This window comes from Aristolochia californica, unplaced genomic scaffold (genome assembly GCF_029961685.1).
Source record: "Aristolochia californica isolate CCGP_79_NKW_82.1479 unplaced genomic scaffold, dmAriCali1.0.hap1 SCAF_10, whole genome shotgun sequence".
Taxonomy (NCBI): domain Eukaryota; kingdom Viridiplantae; phylum Streptophyta; class Magnoliopsida; order Piperales; family Aristolochiaceae; genus Aristolochia; species Aristolochia californica.
Genome location: NW_027181771.1, coordinates 4434260 through 4460660, shown reverse-complemented (window position 1 = coordinate 4460660; position 26401 = coordinate 4434260). Strand labels below are relative to the sequence as shown.

The window sequence follows — 26401 nt, the reverse complement described above, 5'->3', positions numbered from 1 at the left end:
TGTCTAGTGATGAAACTGATGTCATCGAAGCTTTCTTCACTAGAGATGCTTTTAGCACTCATTTTAGCCTTGAGAGCAATAGTTTTTCTTTCGGGTTAATCTTCCTCAACTTCTTGAGGTTCTATCTCATATGTGAGAAAGATTCTTGAGCTCATTTCCCTAAAATCTGCATTCTCATGAATGACGGTCTTCCTCGTGTCTCATGACTTTGGAAGTGCCTTAAAAAGCTTATCATTTTGCCTATACAAAGAAATCTCTTGTCCTTGGATTTTCAACTCATTGATTATATGAGTGAATCTGGAGTTCATCTCAGTTATTGATTCTCCCCCTTTCATTGTAAATTCGTCATATTGAGCTATCAATATGCCAATCCTAGAGTCTTTGACTCTAGTGGTTCCCCTCATGCATGACCTTTAGCTTTTTTCCATACTTCCTTGTTGGTCTTTCATGTAGAGACACAATTGAACTCATTGGGTCCTAAACACATGACAAAAGGTTAACTACCTTAGAGTTCATTTTGAGCTGCTCTTTATCTTCCCTAGTCGGCTCATCGAATTCTTTTGCAACTAGAATGCCATTTTCATGTTTTTGAGACTCAAAAGGGTCATTCTTGGTTACATGTCATATGTTCCAATCCATGGATTGGAGGAAGAATTCCATCATACTTTCCAATAGCCATAGTTTGTTCCATTGAACGAAGGAGGATGGTTGGCAAAGTATCCTTCGGGGAGGAGCAATTTATCTTGAGATTCTATTTAATTGTTTCAAAATCAAGGGGATTTTTATTCTAATTAATTATTTGGCCTACTCAGATACCAATTGTTGGTCCAAGTGGTTTCTCAAAAGGGGGGTGAATTAAGATTTACAAATTAAAAGCTTAAGTAGGGCATGTAATGTAAAGCATGCAATATAGAAAATTCAATGTAAAAAATCAATTGCACACCATAGGAGCCCTTATTGGTATTCATCGCCCAAGAACCCTTGCTTGAAAAATTCAACTATTCCAAGATTTAATAGCTAGAATTTACACAAAGAGATTCTGACTCTCTTTAAGCCACATGTAGCTTCTTAATAAAGGTTTTTTACAAATACAATCTCCCCATGAGATTGGTTAGATTCTAGGTCTAGTTGGCCCTTTCTATCTAGATTAAATAGGTTTTAGATGAACCTTTCACAAGATAAAAACAAAGATAGGAAAAGTCCTCTTACACATGTTTACTAGGAGAGTACCTTCTCCTTGTGAGATCCAAACATCCACTTCTTTTCAGCATAATGATAGTATGTAGGAGTTTTACTTTATGAAAAACAAGGTGTTGAATTTTTGGAAAAGAGAAAAACTTTATTGACTTGTTGTAATATGAGTATATGAGCCCCTATTTAAAATAGAGGAAAGTAATAGAGTCCAACTACAATTAAAGTACCCTTGTCCCAATTACACCCAAAGTCTAATACTTAAAGATAAGTCCTAGCATAATTAAATAAATCAACATAAATAGAAGACTAACATGACTAAAAGACCTTTAAACTGAGACTCTTCTATGAGATCACCTTTTGTGAGACTCTTGTAAGACTCCATCATATTAATTCTGTCTCTGTGAGACTTCTTACTATGAGAGTCATGTAAGAGGCTTCCATATATTCTCATATAGAGTAGATTATGTGGAGACCTTCTCTCATGTTGCTAAATTTAATTTGGTAATTATCCTGTTATCACTTGCTTCTAACTTTGGATGACCCATCTATCAACTCGATGTCAAAAATGCTTTCTTAAATGGTGATATACGCGAGAAAATTTATATGATTCAATCACCTGGTTATGTGGTTGAGGGGGAGTCCGTATGCCACTTAAAGAAGTTCTTATATGGGTTAAACAACCCCTTCGGGCTTGGTTTGATAAATTTAGCCTAGCACTACAAAGGTTTGGATTTTGTTGATGTTCCATAGATCATTCAGTATTTATTAAAGATACCTTGAAAGGAAAGATATTATTGGGAGTGTGTGTTGATGATATTTCTTTAACTGGCAATGATGCGAATAACATACAAAAATTCAAAAACATAATATGTCATGAATTTAAAACTAAAGATCTTGGACTTCTAAATTATTTTTTGGGCATAGAAGTTCTTCAATCCAAGTATGGGATAATATTATCTCAGAGGAAGTATATCTTGGACCTTCTCGAATAAATGAGAATGATGGGGTGCCACCCAGCTGACACACCTATGGATGCGAATATTAAATTATATACAAGTTCTAGAGAACTTATTGATATTAGCAAATATAAAAGAGACTTGTGGGCAAGTTTATCTACCTCATTATAACTAGAGCAGACATATCACATGACGTAAGTGTGGTGAGTTAGTTAATGCATAAACCACAACTTACCTATTGGCAAACCTTGGAGAGAATATTACGATACTTAAAAAGAACCCTGGGAAAATGATTACTTTATAAGAAAAATAGTCATTTCAATATAGAAGGTTTCTTAGATGCAAATTGGGTTGGATCACCTGAAGACAAGAAGTTCACTTCTGGATATTGCACTTTTGTTGGAGGGAACCTGGTTACATGGAGAAGCAAGAAGTAAAATGTGGTTATGAGATCTAGTGCAGAAGCAGAATTCAGGGTTATGGCTCACACAGTCAGAGAACTCTTATGGACCAAGTCTGTATTGTGATAATCAAGAGGTTTCTATATCTTCTCTTCAACCGAAGGAATAAGTAGAGGAAAGAGTAGACAATATGCAAGGTTGAGGCTCTCTTTCACTCAAAATCACTTAATTTGTAAGACTTTGAGAATAAAAGCTTATGGATTTGCTAATAACCTCTTTATGTGTGGTTTGGTGGGATATTTATAACTTCCCAAACCCTAACTACCCATTGTTTGCCCATTTAAAAAAAATAGTACATTGATTGATTGATCAATTGTGTATAAGAACTATTTCTCTATCAGGATGTGACTTATTAATTGATGGATTGGTCGATCAAAATATTTTTGTTGGGTTTGTTGAAGAGCATATATGAAAGAGTCTTACATGACTCTCATAGTTAGAAATCTCATAAAGCCAAAATTAATATGGTGGAGTCTTAGAGGTGTCTCATAGGAAGCCGTCTTACAAAAGAGTCTCAGTTAAATGTGTTTTAGTTATGTTAGTCTTCTATTTATGTGTTCAATTGTTCTAGGATTCATCTTTTAGTGTTTAATTTTGGGTGTAATTTGGATAAGAGTAGTGTAATTGTAATTAGATTCTACTTGTTTTCCCTATTATAAATAGAGGTTCATTGTACTCAAATAACATCAAGTTAATGAGTTTTTCTATTTTTCCAAAAATTTAACATGGCATCATAGCAGGTTCTGTGAGTTGGCTTGGTCAACACACAAAGATAATGTGATCCTTTTCTGATTAATCATCTCTAGTAGTTTAGGTTCTTATCCTATCTTTTTTCTTTCTTTCCTGTCCCAGTACCCATTGTTTTCTTGGTGTTTGCACCTCTATACTAAACTTTTCATATTGCAAAATATATATTGATGTAAATATCCTCGAGTCTACTTTCCAATAAAAAAATTTGGCAATTGAATTTTTCTACAAAGCGTCAATACTTGAAGCAAGAAAGGTCAGGCTACAAGAGAGGTTTGAGCAGCAACAAAGAGTTTCAAGTTTCAAGATATTTTAAACCATCAAGAATGAGAATTTATATGAAGAACTATATATCACAAGAAATATTTGTAAGTCTATTTTCTTACCTATCCAATCAATTCTCAATTTGAGTTTTCTAGATGAAGATATCAATTTTGTAAGAGTCAATGGTCATGTTGGCCAAAGAAGACAAAGTACTTAGTTCGATCAGATTAAATAGTCCAAAATCTATCAAATTATTTCTCTCAAAAGAAGTATATTTTATGAAGAAAAATTATACACGAGTTAAAGGTATTTAAGTCTAGTTATAGATGGGAAATACTTAATGTCAATCTGATCTATATTTAAGAAGATATTTGCATTGGAATGGTCAAGGGTCAAACTTCTTAATGAAGAAAATCAAGAGGTCATAAAATATTCAAGAATGAAGCTTTTTATGTCAGATTATGTATCACTTTAAATCTCTTTGAGTCTAGTTACTTTAGCAAAAAACCTTTTATTATTTTGAACTATATTTTATGAGATATTGATATTAGAAGCACCTAAGGTCAGATTTGCTAAAAATCTCTTTTTTTTCTTATTTTCTCTCCTAGTATCTCTCCATGCATTGGCGTAAACTGAGTTCCCTTTTCTCCTAAAATCCAAGTTTTTATCCAAATTTCTCTTCTAATTTGAGAGTTTTTCTCAAACTTAATCACTTTATGATGTGCTCGTTCAAGATATGCAAAAATTTCTTGCTTCGATATTGTTTTTATGTTTTACGTTTTTTTTTACTTGGTTGTGTATCATATGCATTATCAATTCCAAAAATTGTGATGACCCCAAAAAAATTATACTTGGTCAAATTTATTAAGTTTTACCGCTATAGTCTCCCCTGGTTTTAGAAAAAAATTGTCACTTTGGAAGTATGACTGTTGCATAGTGGCCTCCTTCTCGTTAAAATTATTTTTCTCTAGTATTTCTTCAGTTTATCGTCTTGTGTTTTTATCACTTCAGAGCAATGCTTAGACCCACTGCCTAAAAATTATAGGAGTGTGCCCAACATCCAGCTTGAGTCAAGTCTTTTATCCTTCACCCAAAAGGTTATTTGTGTTTGAACCACCCTTAAAAAGTGAGTAGTCTAGGTTATTTGTGTTTGAAACACCCTTATAAAGTGAGTAGTCTCTTTGGTAAGCCCTAAAGTTGGGTTATTTTTTTGCCTTTGAAATTGACCAAAGTGTGTTTTAGACTATGACCATTTTTTACTAGTGTATGAAGCTTTGTCATATGGCTAGGAGTGATTTTATTCTCTCATATTGTATTTTGTCCAAGTTGGGGCTCTATGTCCTTTTTATCTCCAGATTAAGGGGGAGAAGTAGAAGAAAAAATGCACAAAAGAGATATTTTGTTACACATGTTGTGGTATTTTTTATGTGACCAAAATATTTAAGAAAGAGGGAGAAAAACTGATGAAGATTTAATATTTATGAAAAAGTTTTAGCCAATGAAGATTGAACAGCAAGAATCCTTTTCATTGCAAATTGAAGTTATAAACTGCAACTTGAGGGGAAGTGTTGAAAAACAGATATGGAAGTGTCTTACATGACTCTCACAGTAAGAAGTCTCACAAAGCTCCATGTTTAACATTGTATCTTCAGAGAAGGAGTTTGGAAGTTTCTCTTACCTATTAACTGAGTTTTGATATACACCAATAACTCTTAAAATCTATTCTTCACATTGTCTTCTTCTTCAAGAGTTGTCTTTCAATGATGTTTGTGGTCTTGAGTAGGCTTAATCGTTTTGAGGCTTTAGACCTTGAGATACATATCTTTTGAAGGCAAAGTATTTGAAATACCATTATTTATTAAAGTATTTTAGAATTAATTTATTAAATACCCTTATATTCAAATAAATTTTTATTAGAAAGTAAATATAATAGATTGCATAAGTGATTAAAAAAATGTTAGATTATGGATCCACTAGTTTTGTAGCATTATTGAGTTCCACATTACATGTGTAGACTCATATTAGGTAGTCTATTTTGTATATGATTTGTTTGGGGGTCTCACATAAGATGTATGAACCAATAGAAAAAGTGAATCTGTTATCTTCCACTTTTTATGAAAGAGTTTCATTCCAAGAAACTACAAAACTCTGGGTTTTAACATGAAAGCTAGTCCAGGCATTAAAGCGTTGAGGAGGCGTGCAACAGCAAATAGAAAAGGTTGAAGAGAAAGGGAGAATCGGAAAAGACGAAGGGAGAGAGACAAGAGAGCATTAATTTGCCCGATGCACCGTGCGTTACGAGAAAGGCAAGAGCATGGAAAGCGAATCGAATCTTCGTCTCCACCACCAGGCCGCATTAAATGTGCATCGAAGGTCCCATGTTTTTTTCTTGTAAGCTTAGAGAAAGATGTCTGTTATTTCTCCCTTGTTTATTCCTGCCTCCCTTCTGCTTAGGGCTGGAACTACGCGCTTTCAAATGGAGACTCCCTCCGTAGATAAATCCAAGATCGTGACAACCAGGAAATGAGCGCTGTTTTTTTCTCGGAACGCAAGAACCCCTGCGATTTCAAACATGTGAGCCTCATTTAATGCTACTTAGACTTGGGTACTCCAACTCTTCTTTTCAATCTTCATCTTCCTAGAAACTACAAACCCTAGTCACCCCAGTTTTTTAATTAATTATTCAGTATTCGACCGTCTTCGTTTCATTCATCTCCCATCTCTTCCAACTGGTTTCCTTTCTTCTGTTAAGAATACTTAATTAAGAGTTAAGACCCCCTCGAGAGCCTGAATTATCTTGCAGTGTTTTTTAATCCACATTTGAGTCTGACGAGGATTCCAAGAGTGTCTGAACTGTAACTCCACGCCGAGATCTTGATGACTATCCAATCCTTCCATTCATATCAGTCCCATATGGAAGAATGGTATCTTGATTCTGTTTCAAATTTAAAACCTCGTAGCTTATTTTTTTTGAAAGTCTTTATGACTATGCGACAAACATTTGCTTGAAAACACGGAAATTAATTTCATTCATGGGATGGGATGGCGTTTTAGTTTCTGCTTTGGAGAAAGAACTGAATCATGGGGTGTCAAGTTTCTCCATGGGAACCTAAACCTTGATCAGGGCGACGTTTGCTTCATTAATTTAAACCCATGTGAATAGGTTCTAACAGAGCTTCTCAATTCTCTCTCTAAAATATAAAAAAACAGCTTGACCTTGGATATATATATGAAAGAATCACTGAGACACCCAGACTCTCTTCAATTCTCAAAACTTCTTTAGTCGTAACTGACATTCCAAACTTAAACAAAGCTTCCTACATCTACTTGATTATAAGGTGTATCTACAGAAGCAGCAACGGCATTTAGATACGCTACGAGTGAGGGTTTACTGGTATAGATTCCATCGGTGGTGAATGTAAGGCAACATTCACCCATCTGTACTCCATCATCGATAGCTTTCTATCACTACATGGGTGATGAAATATGCTAGGAATTAAATGCCTTAATTCAATACTAACCAGAGTAATAATAATCGTAAAAGAAGAAATAATCAAACACGAAAAAATACAATATATATACATATTCGCCTCAAGGTGAGACTACGTCCTGTCTTCCGCTGCTACAATAATTCACTATAATGAAGAAGTAGTTTACAAGAGAAATTACACACACTCAAGTGTTTTTTTCTCTAACCTTTCTACACGAATTGATGATAACCCTAATAGCGACGCTCCCCCAAATATAATAAAAAAACTAGAGCAACAGAAATACAAAAGTGAAATCTCAAAACTATACTTAATGAAACAACAGTCAATATATCGTCGATCGTCGATTCATGTACTGACTCAGGGTAAGGCATTAATTAGATTGGAAATGTAGAGAGAGATGAACCGGAGTTGGTAGAGGACAATATTGAAAACGATGGAAAACCCTAACCCTAGGAGCCGGAGATTAGAACGGCTCGACGTGAATGTTTGTTTCCCCAGCTCTCGCTTTCTCTCTCTATATAACAAACTCCTTTTCACCTTCTCTCTCTAAAAAAACATCGCTAAGAGAGAGAGAGAGAGAGAGAGAGGTAGTCAAACGAACGTGTAAGCCAGACCCTTGCATGGATTGAAAAAACCTTTACGCGGCTCGGCGGCGGTCAACATTTGTGTTTTGCACGACCCATTCCCGGTTAATTATTAAATCATGCAGCTCAATTTACTAAAACACCACATGCAGTGAAGGCAGCCGTTGATGTCCGTGGGCCACCACAGAAAGAAACGACACTTGTTTCCCTGATGTTATATTTGGCGACCGATGCAAAGACTGCAGGATGGACGGTGGAGATTGTGAGTTTCGGAGGGCTATTTTGGGTATTTTAACTGAGGAGGGAGGATGCTTATAGATTACTCATTATTGTGTAATATATTTAATTATATCTATGTAGGCTTACACGCTCTTGATTAGTATAAATAAGTACTCTCCGTCTTCCTCTCTTCCATTCTTCCTCGTTGGGCTTTTCTTTTCTACCATTGTCGTCTCCTTCTCTTTGCAAATCTCTCCTTTTCTCTCTCTCTTTCTTTCACAGTTTATTTCTGTCGAGTTGTAAGGAGGTTTCCATGGCTGGAAGCTCGCCCTGCGCTTCATGCAAACTGCTTCGACGTCGCTGCGCTAAGGACTGCGTTTTTGCACCTTACTTCCCTTCTGAAGATCCTCACAAGTTTGCAATCGTGCATAAGGTCTTCGGCGCCAGCAATGTCAGCAAAATGTTGCAGGTAGCGAGCCATCTCTTCTCTCGCATATCCTCCCAGTTTTTTTTTTTTTCTTTTTCTTTTTTTTTTCCCATGAAAGGAGTCTGGATTATTATAATTCATAAAGAAGATCACGGGCTAACTTATTTCCGTGACTCATATCTTTTGTTACAGGAGCTTCCAGTTCATCAGAGAGCGGACGCAGTGAGTAGTCTGGTTTATGAGGCAAACGCAAGAGTGAGAGACCCAGTTTACGGATGCGTTGGGGCCATCTCCTACCTCCAGAACCAAGTATCTCAGCTGCAAATGCAGCTCGCTGTCGCCCAAGCAGAGATCCTATGCATTCAGATGCAGCAGGAGCCTCAATTGCCGACCCACCACATGGACCTAGATGACAAATCAGTTTTGATGCCAAGTAATCTCAACACCCTTCCTCAGTTCATCAACTTCGGCTCTTCCAGCAATGTAATGCAAGAACCTCTTAAGAGAGAGTCTCTTTGGACCTGATATCATGTTTTTTACTAATTAATGAAATGACAAATCTCTTTAACCGATCCCTCTATTGTTGTCACTGATCTTTTATTCCCATAGGTGTTCATTTTAATTTCTTTTTCTTTGGTGCCCATTAAAGACAGCAGCGAAAATGCAAGGCGAAGTCCATTGAAAACTAAGAATAGCATTGGAAAGCTTAACGTCGCAATGAATATATATATACAGGGCAGATCACAGCAGCAAAGACGAAGAAAACTGAAATCAGTTAAAACCCATTAGAAATCTTCCATAAAATTACTGAAGACAGCACCACGTCCGATCGAAAGCCACAAACTAATTTGAAAATGAGGAAAGACAAGGACGACAGTGGATGAGAGAGGGAAAAGCAAGGTAAAGAAAAGAGTTTTATATAGGCAGCACACGTAGGTAACTTAAAAGTAGCTGGAAGTGATTGGGAAGGATTAGTCAACCCTAGCATGTGAGATGTGGTGTAAGTTAGGTTTTTGTTTTTTCCTTGTTAAACAGACAAAACAAGCTTCCAAAGGATTGATGGCACTTGGGGGGTGCAGTTTCCAATTCCTCCAAATCACACAGAATTCAGCTTCACAATATTCTTTCTCCTTGACTCTTCTTGCTTTGGTGTTCACGTAGGGGAGCAGTTCACAGGAGAAGATCGAGACTCTTTCCTTATGGCATCCGATCTACAAGCCCTAACTCAATTCATTTTTATTATGCGCTTCTTCTTCTTCTTCTTCTTTCGATTCCTGAACCTTCATGGTCTGACAGTTTACGGAAACTCTGAAACGTTAGTTTACATATTAATGTGGCTTAGATTGATCGACACATATTAGAAGACAAATCATGAGCGAGAAAAGTAGTTTTTTAGACAGAGAAAGCCAAGCAAAACTTGGAATTTTCTTTTGAGGGCTCGAAGGTAAAATATAATGGATGTCTAAATTTGAAGCTTGCTTTGTTATTATGCAACTGCGGATTCTCTATTAAATTTGAGTAAATTGTTTGTCTATTCCTCTTTATCTTCCCTTGCTTTGCAAGATGTTGAATTTAAGGATTCGAGAGCTTGCGTTCAGAAGAAGACGATGGAAGTTGTTGTTGGCCGTCATTCATTACTTAATTAATGGTCTTGTCTCCACAGAGACCTTTGATCAGCTATCAAGGAAAATTATAATTTAAAGCTCCCACCAGGAAATTACAGGTAGCTGATAGCAATCAGTAAGACTAACCTGATGAAAAATGGGATCCAAAAGATGAAGTTGTACTATTAACTAGGAAATACAAGCTGGGACACTGAAACCAAAAACACTAGACTGTCAAATTTCAACACAGTTTCATCACTCCTAAGCTTGATCTAATCTTCTTTGAGCTTCAACAAAGAGGGAGTTCCACCTCTTCAGTGACCTATAATCATGTCGGCAGGGTTTGACATGAAATCACCCCACAAAGTAGTCCCCATAGTCCTCTCCTTGTGTGGGACTTTGAATCAAAGAAAAAGAAATTAATCATGGCTTGTAGATGGAAAATTGAATGTCATTCCCCATAGAAAGTATTGGAATTTGAATTGAACTCAATTGAATTAGGGTGTATCTTTTGGGTTTTCAAACTCGTAACTTGCTTTGGCATCAACAGTAAGTGAAGGGCAAACCGAAGTCAAACGTTTGGCTTTTATTGGGACCCCCTCAAGTTAGATTATACATATCAAATAGTCCTAATTTGTTATATAAATAAGTAAAAAAATTATTAATTTTTTTTTATAAATATATTACCTAGTTGTTCCAATGACTAAACGTAAGGCTAAGAAAATTTTCCACTTAAAACTGGATCTCTAATAAAATGACAATCTATTTCAACATGCTTCTCTCTTATAAAAATACCAGATTTCGGCAATAAAAATAACTGCCTAATTATCAATGAGGAAAATCAGCAAGTCATAGGAACTAAATGGGTTTTTAGGAACAAAACCAATGAGGAAAATCAAGTAGTGAAAAACAAAGCTAGGTTAGGTGCAAATGTATATAACAAAGAAGAAGGAATTGATTTTGAAGAGACTTACACACCCATGGCAAGCCTAAGATAAGGTAAGTTAGGATTAGTATTAAATCATGCTTAATAAGTAAATGAAAAGCAAATCAAACAAAACGGTCCTAAAAGGCTTCATTCTTCAATCATTGCTAAAATTCCATCTAGGGGAAATTTAAAAAAATAAAAAATAAATCTTTCTTAGACAAATAAAGAAGCAAATGCAGGCGAGTCAGGAAAATAAGAGAACAAATATATGAACCATCATCGGCCCTCCAAATTGGATGGACAGTGATTCTTTGTTTTACCTTTCGTTTCTTCTTCTCTTTTCTAATGAGTACTTCCTCAATCAGGAAACACTGATCATGCCTGCTTCACCGAATCCCTTCCCTCAAAACCAATGAATACTCCAGCCCATGCCACCGACAACGTCATGAAATGCACCTCCTTTCGATTGTATGTTTGGATAAGATAATAGTTGTGGCACAGTACTATCATCCCTTTCTGTTGTTACTTCCCGAGGAAAGCTCAACCCTTCCTTCTACATAACACAAGACCAACACAGTGGTACCAATAAGTATTATTTTAATCCTTCATGTGTAGCCATTAGTGGATGGATCAATCTCAAAAAATAGGTATGTCTATGAATGTTTTGAGCTTTGCTTTTTTGAGCATGGGGCCTAAGTTATAGGTTTCTGTATGGGTCAAAATAGAGGTAGTGGGGGGCAATGCTGTAAGTGGGCGCAGATGTCGACAGGGGAGAGGTGCATGCTTCTTCCTTGGATGTGAATTACGAGGAAACTACAATAGATAAATATTAAATTTAGGATACACAATATCCATAACTAGGATGGATAAAAAAATATAAAAAAATGATTAAAATTCAAGTAACAATCAATCCCTAGACAAATTGGTCGATCCCTTTGGGTGGCAAGAAATAAGTTGCATATGAACAAAACAACTAATTATCATGAGTTTGACCAATTGCGCATCCAAACAAGAGAAACCAAGTTTTTCTTTTCTTTTCTGTCTTATTTTCTATGGCCATCTAAACAAGAGAAAATAAACCTATTTTCTTTTCTTTTATTTTCTCTTTATTTTCTTTTATTTTCTTTTCCAGGGGTTTCAAACAAACCCTAAGGAGTCTCCATTGAAACAAAGTAATCCCTCTTTCTCTAATCTTCATCTTTGTTTTATTAATTCGAGGTATGATTTTGTTTTTTAATGTTCTTTTTTAGGTTTGGTTGAATATGGACTAATATTAAGAGATCCAACAAATTTGAATTGACAATGGAGACTGCATATTTCATGTTGTTGTTTTGAGAGACTTTGAACTTCTTATTCTTTTACGTCTAGTTTGGTAATATTTTGAATATTAGGTGTATGTTCAAAACGTAATAGTGAAATATTTGTAATGTTTGCAGTTGGGAATTCTTATTAAGAGAAATGAAAATTGGATTCTACTTTATGACCGGTGGAAATTCTATTGTCTGGTTTTTATGAAGGTAATGAAGGTATTGGGGTGATCAACTGATTCTTACGATCAAGTTTTCGTTTACGATAATATAATTTTATCACTTGAAAGAGTGGAATTCATATTCGACTCCACCTTTCCAATTGCGCTAAATTTTGAAGTGCTTTGACGGGGCCAAAAGAAAGTACAGAGATGTTCTCAATGTGGTTGAGAGAGACGGAGAGTGTTTTCTATCGAGCCCGTGGCGTCATCGCCGTGCAGTTGTTTCTCCGTCGCCAATGAGGTTCTCTGCCTGCCGGACCGCGTGACCTGGGTCGACGTACAGGTACGCTCTCTCTCTCTGCTTCTCTCTTTCTCATGCGACCTGTCTAGTTGTGATAATTTTCTTGGGGAGAAAGCACTTTGGATCTACTTGACTAGGTTGATTTATATCTGGGCCTTTTCCCCTTCATTCTAGTTCCCATTCGTAGGATAGGATTTTGACGCTTCTGTCGCATTTTCTGCATACTGAATTCTTTCATGATTTTTATTGTGTACGCATTGGTTTTTTCGGCCACCTGGATTCATATGATGATTGGGACGAGTTTCATGGTTTTTGTTTTCAATTAGATTTGAATGTTTTCTACCTCGCTTTTCGATTTTTTGTATTTGCCCTAGTTCTGTCTCCTAGCTCTATTGTGGGCTCATTTGATTTCCTTTGTTGCTTCAGTTTGCTAGAATCCTTGATTTTTCGTTAAGGTTTTCGTACGCTTTTGCACTCTTATGGTGCGATTCCTGCTTTGGGATTGAATTCCTAGCCTTCCTGCGGTATGATATGGACAAGTTTCCTGTCGAAAACTATTTTTTTTTTTTTTTTGCATCCTAGACTTCTCACAAGGTCTCCTATACATTCTCACAATATCTGATACGGTGTAGTTAGGATTGGTGTTGGTTTGGTTAGCTTGCTGGCTCTCTTTTGCTCTCTTTTTGTTGAAGAAACTGATCTTCTCTATACTTATATTATCACTATTATCCTGAATTGTTGGGAGAAATTTAATGGCGACAGTCCCTTTTCACTTGTGCTAAATATCACAAGCCCCTTTGTTTTTCCATTTGTTTCTACAAACTTTGATTTGTGATCACCAACTCTTTGGAGTGCCATTATATTGTGCATTAAGATGTTAATGTAGTTGACATGGGTTTATGATGCAACTGAAAATACAGATTAGTGTAGCAAAACGTAGTCACTTAATAGGTTGATATTGATCTAGATTTTTTTTTTATAAGCAACTTCATCCAGATTTTATATACTGTGCCCCATTCATGTCATTACTGATCTCATTCAGGGTATTTTCCAAATATGCCCATCTTAGATGTCATATTTTCAAATACATACACTTGGATGTTGTCTATCCAAATATAGGATGATTCCAATTATGGAAAGCTGAATATATTAAAATCAGGAAATAATAATATTTTTCAAAATATCTAATTAAAAATCGGTTAAAAGATTAAAAAAGAGGGCCCACTTCTCCCCTTTCTTCTTCTTGGTTGGAGAAATGGAAAAGGAGAAGTGGGCTTTTCCCTTTTCCTTTTCCTCATGGACAAGAACTACCAATGTGGAGTTGACAAGAATTCCTGCTGTATACCCTGTTACGTTTTATCCCAATAGTAGATTGTAAATCTGATTGCTCTTGCTGTTAGTGTCTCATATTTTTCATACAAAACAGATAGATTGGCATGATTAATTGGAGGTTTACAGGATCCAATATGTTTTCATATAAAGTTGATCATTGCTTTCATCCATTGACTTCTGTTTCTAGCATGAGAAAATATTAGTATTATGTGCTCACCCTGACCAAAAATGTAAGTTGCCAACCAAATTGAACAATGTGTGCATCCTTCAATAGTCATGTTCTTAGATAAGAGTACTTAAAAGCATACTTATGATCGATTTGGAAATCTGTTTATAAGTGGCTTCCAACCTTCAAGGTCCCGACCACCTTCTACCTGGGAAATGGGAGGATTCTGTTGTTCTTGGCCGATCAGTGGTGCGGTTCTCGTCCCCTCTCTGAGGAATACTCGGGGCTGTCCAGGATTGCTATGGACCTATCATGGTCGGTAGCAGAAGTTTGGAGTAATCATTCTTGGAGTCTTCTCTTCCACTGAAGTTTGAATGATGATGAAGCTATAGCCTTCTGCTCCCTTCTTTCCAGTCTTAGTCTCAGTAGTACCATCCTCCGGGAGGGAGTGCCAAATAAATTGATTTGGAAGCCTAGCGTCAGTGGTATATTCACAGTTGCTTCAGCCTATTTCCACATTAGGGAAGTTGTCCTCAGCCTGACAGAGCACAAGGCAAATCTTGCCTAGAGACTCTCAATGCCTAAGAGAGTAAAATTCTTTATTTGGACAGCCATAAGAGAGCAAATCCTCACTGCAGACAATCTTCATAGGAGAGGCTTCGCCGCTTGGGATAGTACCTGCCCCCTCTGTGGCATATGTGAGGAATCAGTACAGTATGTTCTTCTACACTGTTTTTTCGTGGAGAGTTTGGATGATAGTGTTCCAAAAAGTTGGCATTCAAGTGGGGCTCCATCAGGATCTATTTGGCACTTTTTAGATGGTGTCGGGGACTCATGTTCCTAAAATTGGCCAGCTTCTGCTTTCTGCTTGCCTTGCTCATATCCCTTGGTGTCTACGGCTCGGGAGAAATAATCGGAGATTCAATTCCAAGTTCAGCAATCTAGATAGTACAGTCTCTTGCGACGTGGGTATGGTTTCCAGCTAGCTCCACACCAGAAAAGAATTTGCTCCTTAGGCTGGTGTCTTCCTTCGATGGAATTGGTGTTTTCTGGCCCACATGGTGGCTCCCTAGAAGATTCCGATCATGGTAAAGTGGGAGCCCTCCCCCTAGCGAGTGCATTAAGCTGAATTTCGACGTTAGTGCTCTGGGATGCCTTGGATCAGCCGGGGCGGGGGGTGTATTCAGGAATCATATTGGAGAGACTATTCTTACCTATGCTGGGCCAGTTGGCATCGCGGATTCCAACACTATGGAGGTGAATGGTCTTCATTTTGGTTTGAAGATCTTCAAAGACCGTCTTCAAGGGAAGCTGTTGATGGAGGGAGACTCTAAAGTGGTCATCAGCTGGTGCTCTAGTTCAGCCTCCCCCCCTTGGCGTCATTGGCCAATTACTTCATCTATTGCAGATATTGTATCTTCCATTTCTTGTACTTGGAATCACATTCCTAGGTTAGCCAATTTTGTGGCTGATAGGCGAGCTAAATTTGGAACTTCCCAACAATCTCTCATTGTTGGGGATGGTTCCCCCTCCTTGTAATCTTGCTCTTTTGAGCCTATTAATATAACTCAATATATTTAAAAAAAAAAAATACTCATGATGACCTAGTTTTGACATTTTTTTGGTAGTTGTTGGTAAGGGACCCCTTTATTATTCAAATCAATTAAATTTGTAAGAAGGCAATGAATTGTACACATGGATGTCATTGAGCAGTCCTCTAGCTCTCTGGGTCATGTCATTGAGATGACCATTCACTCAATTCTCCTTTAAGCTTCCTCCCTCCAACAAATGCTATGATGAGAAGACATTTGAATGAAATAATGAATATATATCCAAACCTCATTGAGTGGCAGCCTCTTCCCCAAGTATGGATAAAGTTGAATTTTGATGGGTCCTTTATGGGGAGTCCTTGGCAGGCAGGTTTTGGGGGCAGTATTAAATATCACAATAGTGCTGTTCTCCATAGAAATGGGAAGCTTGCTCAATTATTTTTTGGCCCTCAGGTTCTGGAAGGAGATTCAGCAAATATAGCTAAGCTAAGAAATCATCCCCTCCTCGGTTCTACGCTACATCTTTGATGAGATTGTCTATCTGTCCTCCTCTTGGAGGGTGGGATGGAAGCATGTGTCTTGTTCTTCCAGTAATCTTGCACGTTTATTAGCAAAGGAGGATGTCTGCTAGGCCCATCTGGCTGTTGGGAGCTCCCTCCCTCTTTCATTTAGGGATTAATCCCCCTCATAAAATGTTTCAAATATCATTTTATAGCTGTTCTTAATAAAAGTGATAAGTTCCAGATTTCAGCAACCTTGAATCAGGAGAATTCTGCCTTGAATAGAAGAGAAAATGTGTAGTGGAGGAGAGAGAGAGAATGAAATTGGATTGATTTGAAAGCGGGTTGGTTCCAATTTGAGAAGGAACAAGATCTACCTAAACTCTGAAAATTTAGTGTTTGGTGTCAATTCTAGTCTGCCTTGAACTTGGCCAGACTATTCCTTTTATTAGCATATACTTGTGGGCAACAATCGACTAAAATGGCCTAATGTGCCTACTAGTTTAAAGTCTTCTAATAAATCATCAAAATTGATAGAAATAAACCCACACCAGAAATTAAATTCTAAAAGCATATAAGTAGATGCTAAAACATGTAAGTGTGTCATTCTATTGCCCCTTCAAAGAATCTTATTCTCAATGTTCAGAAAAACAAAAAGGATATTGCAAAAATAAAAAAAAGCGCAAGTCAATTTCCCACCATAAGATCGGTCGATGGCTGGGCGAGGGGTCGGTCAAGGAGTAATTTCCTCCCACCAACCATCTGGGGAACGAAGTAACTCCCACTCAACGACCACTCCCTCTGATCCAGCACCTCTAGTAGGACAGTGCCCAGGAAGGGGCGAAGATCGAACCAGTCTGGGGAAGCAGCACCGGCAGCAGCAGCAACAAAAAGGTAAACAACCGGAAGAAGAAGACAAGAAGGAAAAAGAAAGTATTGACTCTGAAGATAGTTCAGGCGAGAAATGGCAAACTGTAATCTCGAGATCCTCACGCCGAAGGATCCTAGTGGAGGATCCGACCAGATACGAATTCCGGAATGGAAAAGCAAAGCTGACTTTTCGAAAGAGGAAGGAGAAGAGTGGGGAGGCCATCCAGATTCATGCACTAGAGGGGGGAAAAATCATACATCTCCCTCCCGATCTCCATAGTCATCTATTTCCTATACATCTTTAGGAAAGTCCAATTAGGGAACACGAGAAGAAAATACAGCATATCACTCCTCACCGGGGATCTGGAATTCCAAGTACACAACCAGTATCATGGAGGACTTCTTCAATGCGTCATCTACCAAAGACGTGGCCAAATGATAATGGGTATGATTTTTCTCCCACAGCTCTCCACTTCTGGAATGGGATGGAAACGCTTTGATCAAATTCTCCAGCAGCTAGCCACACCCCAAAAAATCCACTCACAACCCAACACTTCACACCGGTCAATTCTGTCGCTTCCACCAGATCCTCCACCAGAGAAGACTCAGGTCTACAAAACCAATTGTCCAACACCACCACCAATATCACTCCCCCAAGTTTCACCCCAAAAAAACCAGTTCTCTATATCCCTGCCAGCCCACATCGAATCTGAGGGCAAGCACAAAATGTCCCTGGCAGTGCTCTTGGAAGATCCGGAAATTTTTTTCACCAGCAAACAACTCCAAGAATGGCTGCAAAAACAAAATATCGTGTCCACTACAATCATCAAAGCTCATGAGAGGAGCTGGCTAATCAACTGTCATTCGGAGGAGGACCGTAGGAGACTACATTCACTGAAGACAGAGACTAATTCAATGATCCTCCACATGATCAATTGGAGCCCAGAACTCACAGCCCCCATCTCGGGGTAATGGGTGATCGTCAAAGGTCTTCCGGTGGAAATCCGATGCCGGCATACTCTGGAATGCCTCACAAAAGATTTCGGAGAGCTTATTTGGGCCGAAAGCCAGCCAATGCAGTTTCACAAAGAAAAAATTTTCATCCGGCCAAAATCACCGGTAAGTGGTTTACAGTTTTTTCATATTTCCTGCGGAAAAACCACGATCTGGGTCTCCATGGAATTTGGAGATCTGGAAGTCCTTCCGGCAGCCAACTCGGAAGAAACCTCACAAAACATAACCCAGGCTGAGCCGACCCACCAGTTGCTGACTCGGAAACATCACTCGGAGCTCAATCGGACATGGGTTCCAAAAAAAAAAAATCCGACCACACAAAATCAATCCCCATATCCCGAAACAGTCCAATCAATACCAGTTCACAGTAATCCTCTTAATGCCTCCGCCGAAAAAGCTTCAATCCACATAAATGCCTCCGCCGAAAAAATCCCATCTCTGAAATTGCCCTTGCCCACAGTGCCACTCCCCAGTTTTCCCAAAGCATCTGGAATACATCTGTCCCCAAACCCAAAATCTGACAAGATCTCTCAACCTGATCTACAGCCACATCCTTCACCTGACAAGGGGATTCTCATTACTTCCCCATGCTCACCTCCATCGCCGTCACACTCTACCTCACCTCGACACAAAAACCAAAAAAAGAAACACTTTCCCCCACACACCTTTCTCTCCATTTACCAAAAACCATCACCACCCTCTCAAATCAATGGTATTTCCAATGCCCCTCCGATCTGGCAACCTCGAGCCCCGCACCGTACTTCTTCACATAAAAAAACACCTTTTCAACCATCAAATCCACAACCGTCGACCACATCAATTCCCAAAACCCCTCAGTCCACATCACGCCGCCGCCCCGTCTTTTCATTTCTACATCACCCCCTTCCCCTCCGCCGCTCCTCGATTCCCGAAGCAGTACCACTCTCCTGTCATACGTCAACCTCTCAATCCACATCACGCTGCCCTCCCGTCCTTTCATATTTAAATCCCTCCCCTCCCCTCCGCCGCCTAAAGCTCTCGTTTCCCGAAGCCGTACCCCTCGCCTGACATACACAAACTCTCCCCCGTTCCGCGGCTTCTCTACCTCGATAAATCCCCTTTCCTCCCCACTCCCACCCACATTCTTGGCTCCTTCTCGAGGATTACCTCCTGTGACCCCCCCTATCTCAAACCTTCCACATCAACTCTCCCAGCATCCCGCTCCTCTCGCCGTCCCATCAGACCCTCCCTCTCTGACACAAACCTCCCTATATACGGCCACCCCTCGAGCCCCGCTAAGCCCATCCCTCCTCTCCAATGAATCCGCCTGGGATTTCGACCCCCCTTTTTACTCCTTCCCCCCTTTATATTCACTCTCCCACTATCCTCTGCCTCACCCCCCTTCGTATTATCTTCCTCCACTCGGACACCATGGAAAACCCAACCCCCAAAACATTCACCCCTCCCTTGCACACCAATACTGGAAAACAAATCGCCAACACCCCTTACCGGTATACCTATTCCAGAAAAAAGAAAGAAGGGAAAAATAAAGCCAAAATCAGCACCCCCGCACCTTCCGAAAAAAACACTGACAAAGATAAAATCAAAGACACTACCCCCCCACCTTCCCCCCTTCAAATCCCCCTCCTGTCCTTCCATTGGAATTTCCCCCTGATTGGTACGATCTCCCCCTTGCTTTCCCCTCTGGAATCCCTCCAATTTGGTCTGACCTCCCCCCAACTATAACCTCTGAATCTACCCCAACCAAGACCTTCATTCCCAATCCGCGGGATGAGCTCCTCCTGTTTCTGCTGGAACAGAAACAAGACTTTCCACAGGAGGAATTTTCAGAAATGACGGAGCTCGCCAACATCTTCGGTGCGGGCTACTCTGAAGCTGGCGCCGTGGCGCGGAATATCAACACCCACCGTTCCCCATGATCGTTCTATCATGGAATGTTAGAGGTCTCGGCTCTTTGGCCAAGCGAGCCCTCATCAAAGCGGCGCTTTTTGATGTTAAACCAAAAATTGCTATTCTTCTTGAAACTAAGATACAGTCTTTTGATTACTTAATTGTTTGTAATTTATGGTATGACACCAACCCAGCGTGGGCAAATGTGGGTGCAATTGGCCATTCTGGTGGCATAATTGTCATCTGGGATCCAATTGCTTTTGATGCTATTTCCGTCATTCCGGGGCAATACTCAATCGGTCTCCAGCTCCTGGATCACAACCTCGGTACTTCTTGGGCGCTAGCCGGCATATATGGGCCAACTCGTTCCCGTGACCGAGCATCTTTCTGGGAGGAAATCTTTCAGCTTGTCCAATTGTGGGACCTCCCTTGGCTCATTGGAGGAGACTTCAATGCGACTCTACTTTGCTCTGACAAAAGTCCTTCTGCCTCCCGAACCTCATCAACCATGAGAGCTTTTTCTGATTTTATCAATAGTCTTGCTCTCTCTGAGGCTCCTCTCTCGGGGAAAAAATTCACCTAGAAAAATTGTCAGAATCCCCCTATTTTGTCTAAATTGGACAAATTTTTTGTCAATATAGAATGGAACCTCCTCTTTCCCAACGCCTCTGGCCAAGTCCTAAACAAAATAGGATCTGACCATTGGCCTATCCAACTCAACTCTCGGCCAGTTACGTGGGAAAGATCTCCCTTTCGGTTTGAGAACGCCTGGTTACGTGGGAAAGATCTCCCTTGTGGGATAAAAATCACCGAATTTCTGCTACTTCCCAGAAAGATTCGATTCACCGCCGCATTTCTAAGCTGGATCTACTGGAGGAACAGAGGTTAATCTCTCCTACTGATTTACTGATTAGAAATAATTTAAATTATGAATATCTTACGTTTCTTCGTTCTGAATCTGTCCGTTGGAAACAACGTTCAAGATTTCGTTGGATGGCTGAGGGTGATGGAAATACAAAGTTTTTCCATTCCATCGCCTCGGCCAGGAGGAGGACTAACCGTATCATTGCTCTCTGTAATGGAGACCAAGTGGTAACGGATAGTGCCTCCATTTCTAACCTTTTGGTGAAGTATTTCTCAAAGCTATATTCAGAAGTCTGTTTCAGAAGACCAAAAATCCATCAGCTCGACTTCGAGCGCATCTCAGTTGAAGACGCTGCTGATCTTGAAAAACCATTTTCCTCAGAAGAAATTGAACGAGTTGTCCTTGGCCTTCCTAAAGATAAAGCCCCCGGACCAGATGGCTTTAATGGTGAGTTTTATCACTGTTTTTGGGACCTGTTAAAAAATGATGTTTGTGCCCTTGTTCACAATTTTCACCAAGTGGGAATAACTCACTCTGGAATCGGCGCATCTTTTATTGCACTTATTCCTAAAAAAACTAATTCGGAGGTTCCTAAAGATTTTCGCCCTATTAGTCTCACTTCCAGTTCATATAAAATTATTGGGCGTTTATTGGCTAATCGGCTAAAAGTTGTCCTTTACAAGGTAACTAATCCTTGTCAAAGTGCTTTTATCTGAGACAGAAACATCCTGAACTCTTCTCTAACAACTCATGAACTCCTTGATTCTTTCAAAAAATCTTCCCTTCCAAGGTTTGTTCTGAAAATTGATTTTGAGAAAGCTTTTGATCGGGTTGATTGGAAACTGGTGGACTATCTTTTTGACCGTATGGGTTTTGGCACAAGATGGAAATTCTGGATGAGGAGCTGTATTTCCTCTCCTTCTTATTTTGTCTTGGTAAATGGGAAACCTCGAGGCTATTTCAAAGCTTCTAGGGGGATAAGACAAGGCGACCCCCTTTCTCCATTTATTTTTACTCTCGTTGGAGAATACCTTACCTCTATGATCCGGTTTGCTAAATGTTCGGGTTGGCTCAGTCCTGTTTTTTCTGATCCAAACCAAGACGTTCCCATTCTTCAGTTTGCTAATGATTCTATCTTTTTTGGAGAAGGGTCCATGAGACAAATCAAACACATGAAAGCAATTTTGAACATCTTTGAATTGACGTCTGGTCAAAAGATAAGCTGGGAAAAAACATCAATTTTTGGATTTAATATTGAAGCCTCTATTCTCAGCTCAATGGCGAACTATCTGGGTTGTAAGGTAGCGTCCGTTCCGAGTACATATCTGGGCTTACCTTTGACTCCGCTCCTGCCTTCGAAAAACTCCTGGTTTCCGGTTGTTGAGAGGCTTGAGAAGCGTCTGGCTTCTTGGAAAGGAAATTTTTCATCCAAAGCTGGTAAACTGGTTCTTATAAAATCTTGCCTTCATGGAATCCCATCCTATTTTTTATCTTTGTACCATTGTCCAGCATCTATTCGGGATAGAATTGAATTGTTGAAAAGAAGATTCCTATGGGATGGGCCAAATGGGGAAGAAAAGTTTAATCTTGTAAAATGGGTAGATATTTGTAAACCAATTGTAATGGGGGGCCTCGGGATTCGGGACATTGCTACCACAAACAAGGCTTTGCTCTTAAAGTGGAATTGGAAGTTCAGCATGCAATCCAATCTACTGTGGCGCCGAATGGTTGCAATTAAATCCGGAACAGATAATGGCTGGTTGACGGACGGGGGGAGATTTTACAAGTTGTCCCCCATTTGGAAGAAAATTGCCAAACTCTTACCTACCTTCAAATCTGCCGTCAAATGCTACATTGGGAGCGGTACAGATACTCTATTCTGGTCGGATTGGTGGATAGGGTCTAGTTGTTTAAAGGAAAGTCATCCTCGATTATATCAACTGTCAAGATCTCGTAGCTCAATGATTTCTAACCATTGGCAGTCTTCGGCGGCTGGAATCTTCATCTCAGGCGAGCGTTGAATGACTCTGAAGCTGTTGAAGCCACCTGTCTGGTCAATTTGCTTTCTGGTGTGACTTTAAAAAGCTCTACCGCTACACTCATCTGGACGCTCAACAAACAAGGTATGTTCTCTACAGCTTCAACGTACCATCATAGGATTTCATACCCGCCTCCCCACGCAGAACATACTGCTGCCTTTGCATGGTCACTCCCGATTCCTCCTCGAATTAAGTTTTTCATCTGGACGGTATGTCGTAAGAAAATCTTAACTTCTGACGCTTTGCAAAGACGAGGCATTAATACTCCTAATCCAGAATGCCCATTTTGTAACACATCTCCTGAAACAGCAGATCACACGCTTCTATACTACGAATTTGCTCATAAGATTTGGACCGAATTAATGGACAAAATCGGTTTATTATATTGCTCTTCGCCAGATTTGCAAAACACTATCTTAACTTTGGTTAGCTCTCGTCTTCCGAAGTTGGGGAAAATTTTAATCTCTTGTTGTGTTGGGCACATTGCGTGGAATTTATGGAAAGAAAGAAACAATCGTAAATTCAATCAGAAAGCTATCCCTTGGAATATTCTTTGTGAACATATAATCGGTCAAGTTAGCTCTTGGGTTCTCCTTCGCAAAGAATTCTGTAATTTAAGAGCGACAAACATGCGGGAAAATTGGCGAAATGTTGCGGGTATGTCTTTTCCATCGAAGGTTCCTATAATGGTTGAATGGACCAAACCTCCTCCTGGACACTTTAATCTCAAATTTTGATGGAAGTGCTCTCGGGTGTCCGGGGCCAGCTGGTTTTGGCGGAGTAATTCACGATGATCAAGCGAATCTTCTCTTCACTTATGCGGGTCCAATTGGAGTATCTGACTCTACTTGTGCGGAATTGCATGGTTTGTTCAACGGACTGAAACTCTTCAAACAAAAAAAGGAGGGTGCTCTCTTGGTTGAAGGGGATTCTCAAGTCATTATTAACTGGTGCTCCAAGCCATCAAAACCTCCTTGGCATCATTGGGAGATTTTTGATGAAATTTGTAATTTAACTTCTGGTTTACAATGCACTTGGAAACATGTTCCAAGATCTGCTAATCACTTAGCCGATGCTCAAGTGAAAAAAGGAGTTACCCTCCAACATCTTGTTGTGGAGGAAATGTCTTTTTAGCTTCTAGGTATGTAATTTTTCTTTTGTAATACATTCACACATCCTCTCAAAAAAAATATTGCAAAAAGAAATGCTCTTCAGCATTGGAATCTGGAAATTTTTTCATCCCGTTGATACCCCAGTTTGTAGAAGCCCATTAGCATCAATATGCTAGGTGCAGAGAATGTTGTGCCAACTCGTCCAAGAGGAATCCATTGTCATCACATTGTAGAGAGAAGAGGAAACAACTACCTCCAGAGTCATAATATCAGCCATTGGCTTGTGGAGTTAGAATGTTTCATGCCAAAAAAACTGTGCACACTTTGTCAGTCTGTCCACCACCACTAAAATGAGTGAATGATTGCTCAAAAGTGGTAGTCCCTCTATGAAATACATAGAGATGTCCTCCCAAATCTGCTCAGGTATAGAACGCAGTTGTAATATCCTCACGGGGAAGGTTGTTTCATGCTTCACCCGTTGGCATGTGTCATAAACAGCCACAAAATTCTTCATATCCTTCATGAGCTGAGGCCAAAAGAAATTCTTGCTAATACACTTGTATGTCTTGAAGTTTCCTTCATGTCCTGTAGAAACAGAAGAATGGAATTCTGTGAGTATTGCCCAACATAGAAGAGCATCCTTAGGCACATATAAACATCCCTTGTAGAAGGGATCCTGCTGGACTTTATGAGAAAGCCATTGTTGTGGCTGTTAACAGCACTATTTGAATAAAACTTGAGTACTTCTACAATTTTCAAATAGGTGGCCTGCCATTTATCTCTATAAGCCAAATTGTTGAACAAAGCCAATGGCAAGAAACAGGGAAACACTTCGCAAGATAGAGCATCTGCCATAGGGTTTTCGGTACCCTTCCAATTTCCAATCTCATAATCATAGGTCAAATTGTTCGCCAACCATTGCTGCTGTTGGTGACAAACAATTCACTTGTCTAACACGTTCTTCAAGGATGTGTGATCTGTCAAAATTTGAAATCGTTGGCCTAGAAAACAAGGCCTCCAATGCTTCATAGCCACAACCACAACTAACATTTCTTTCCCATAAGTTGAGCACCTTTGCTAAAAATGAAATCGGATGTCCTCTTGGCTTAACACCACACCAATACAGCCGTGAGTGCGGAAAACAATTTACTCTGTCTTGTGGTGCCATTTGAATCTAGTGGTACCTAGATTGGAGATCCAACCTGAAAAAAATTCTAGCGCCATGCAATTCATCCAACAATTATTCTATAACTGGGGTAGGAAATTTGTCCTTCAAAGGAATACCATTTAAAACCCTACAATTAGTGCAAAAATGCCAACCACCATGCTCTTTGCCTGTTAAGAAGATTGGTGAAGAATAAGGGTTGTACTTGCCTGAAATTTCCTACATCAAGCATCTTGTTAACAAGTCTTTCAACTTTAGTTTTTTGGTTATGAGTGTGCCTGTAAGCCCAAATATTGGCCGGTGGTGTCCTAGGAAGGATTAGAACGGTCTTTGTAATTGCCTTGCCCTCTGTTGCTTCGAGGGATAACATACCCATTGTGGCTCTTCAATTTGCCATCGACCAGTCCTGCCTGCTGGAGTATGAACAAACACTTTAGTGGAAGGTTCCCATAGGTTGGCTTGATCTTCCATTTCATCAGCATTGGCTGCTTCATCTAGCTCTTCATAAAGTAATAACTGAAAGTCCTGTGGCAAGCTGGTCATTATAATTAAATCATAATCCTTGCACCCATTTGCTGGCCATTTCCCCCTAAGAAAGTTTATGAAAGTCTTAGGCCCAGTGATGGCAGCTGGGCTCTATGGCAGCCTCGGGGCATCCTCTTTCCATGGCTCAATTTTGGGTTGTGGGAGTGGAAGTGGGTCTTGGAGTCATCCCCAGGTTTTGGAGGATATAAAGTTTCTCCTCCTATATGTTAGCCAGCCCTGTGGCCTCCACCATAATTTTAGGAGTACAAAGAGTTAGCTTTTGTGGCCTACTCGACTTTCTGGTCCTCTCAAGTGTTGTGGTAATAATATATTGTTCGACTCTCGTGATCCTTGTAGTGAGCTCATCATGATTTACAACTGTTGGGTCGTCAAGTTGCATAATCCTTGTACTATTGGCAGCTGTTTGGTTGAAGGCCTGCATAGGTCTCAATCTTGCCGAGTCACCCTTTAATCAAAGCTTCCAACACTGTGGATTTGGCTTTAAGTGATTGCGCCAATGTGTCAAACTTGACTTGGACCCTCTTGGATCCTTCATCTAACCTATCATAATGTGTAGCCAAGGATACTAAGGTAGGTTTTATCTCGTTTTCGTCATTTGGGTTTTTGTCGAACACCTAATATGCCTTTATGTGCACACTTAACAAAAAAATCTCTTGGAAGGTCTGCAAATCCTCTGAACTGAACAAATATAGAAGTATTGACCTTAAG

The 26401-nt window shown here is 39.6% G+C and overlaps 3 protein-coding genes across 4 annotated transcripts in view; all 3 read left to right on the top strand.

Annotated features, from left to right (window-relative positions):
- Nucleotides 1-8229: 8229 nt before the first annotated feature.
- LOC137941050 (LOB domain-containing protein 12-like) lies at nt 8230-8868 on the top strand. The gene is made up of 2 exons (XM_068786286.1): nt 8230-8385; nt 8536-8868. The coding sequence occupies exons 1-2, from the start codon at nt 8230-8232 to the stop codon at nt 8866-8868; spliced, it is 489 nt and encodes a 162-aa protein (XP_068642387.1).
- A 3531-nt stretch (nt 8869-12399) lies between these two features.
- The window catches only part of LOC137940640 (uncharacterized protein At4g17910), a 30615-nt gene continuing 16613 nt past the window's right edge, over nt 12400-26401 (top strand). For both annotated transcript variants that reach the window (XM_068785793.1, XM_068785795.1), the window contains exon 1: nt 12400-12686. The gene's annotated coding sequence lies outside the window, so the exon portion shown is untranslated. The remainder of the gene's footprint in view (nt 12687-26401) is intronic.
- LOC137942810 (uncharacterized) lies at nt 19992-20549 on the top strand. Its single transcript, XM_068788546.1, has one exon. The coding sequence runs from the start codon at nt 19992-19994 to the stop codon at nt 20547-20549; it is 558 nt and encodes a 185-aa protein (XP_068644647.1).

What these genes read in the sequence shown, in the direction of transcription:
- LOC137941050 (XM_068786286.1), top strand. Translation starts at nt 8,230, where the DNA reads ATGGCTGGAAGCTCGCCCTGCGCTTCATGCAAACTGCTTCGACGTCGC. An exon ending in ATGTCAGCAAAATGTTGCAG is followed by an intron (nt 8,386 to 8,535) that starts GTAGCGAGCCAT and finishes CTTTTGTTACAG; the next exon opens with GAGCTTCCAGTTCATCAGAG.
- LOC137942810 (XM_068788546.1), top strand. Translation starts at nt 19,992, where the DNA reads ATGATCGTTCTATCATGGAATGTTAGAGGTCTCGGCTCTTTGGCCAAG.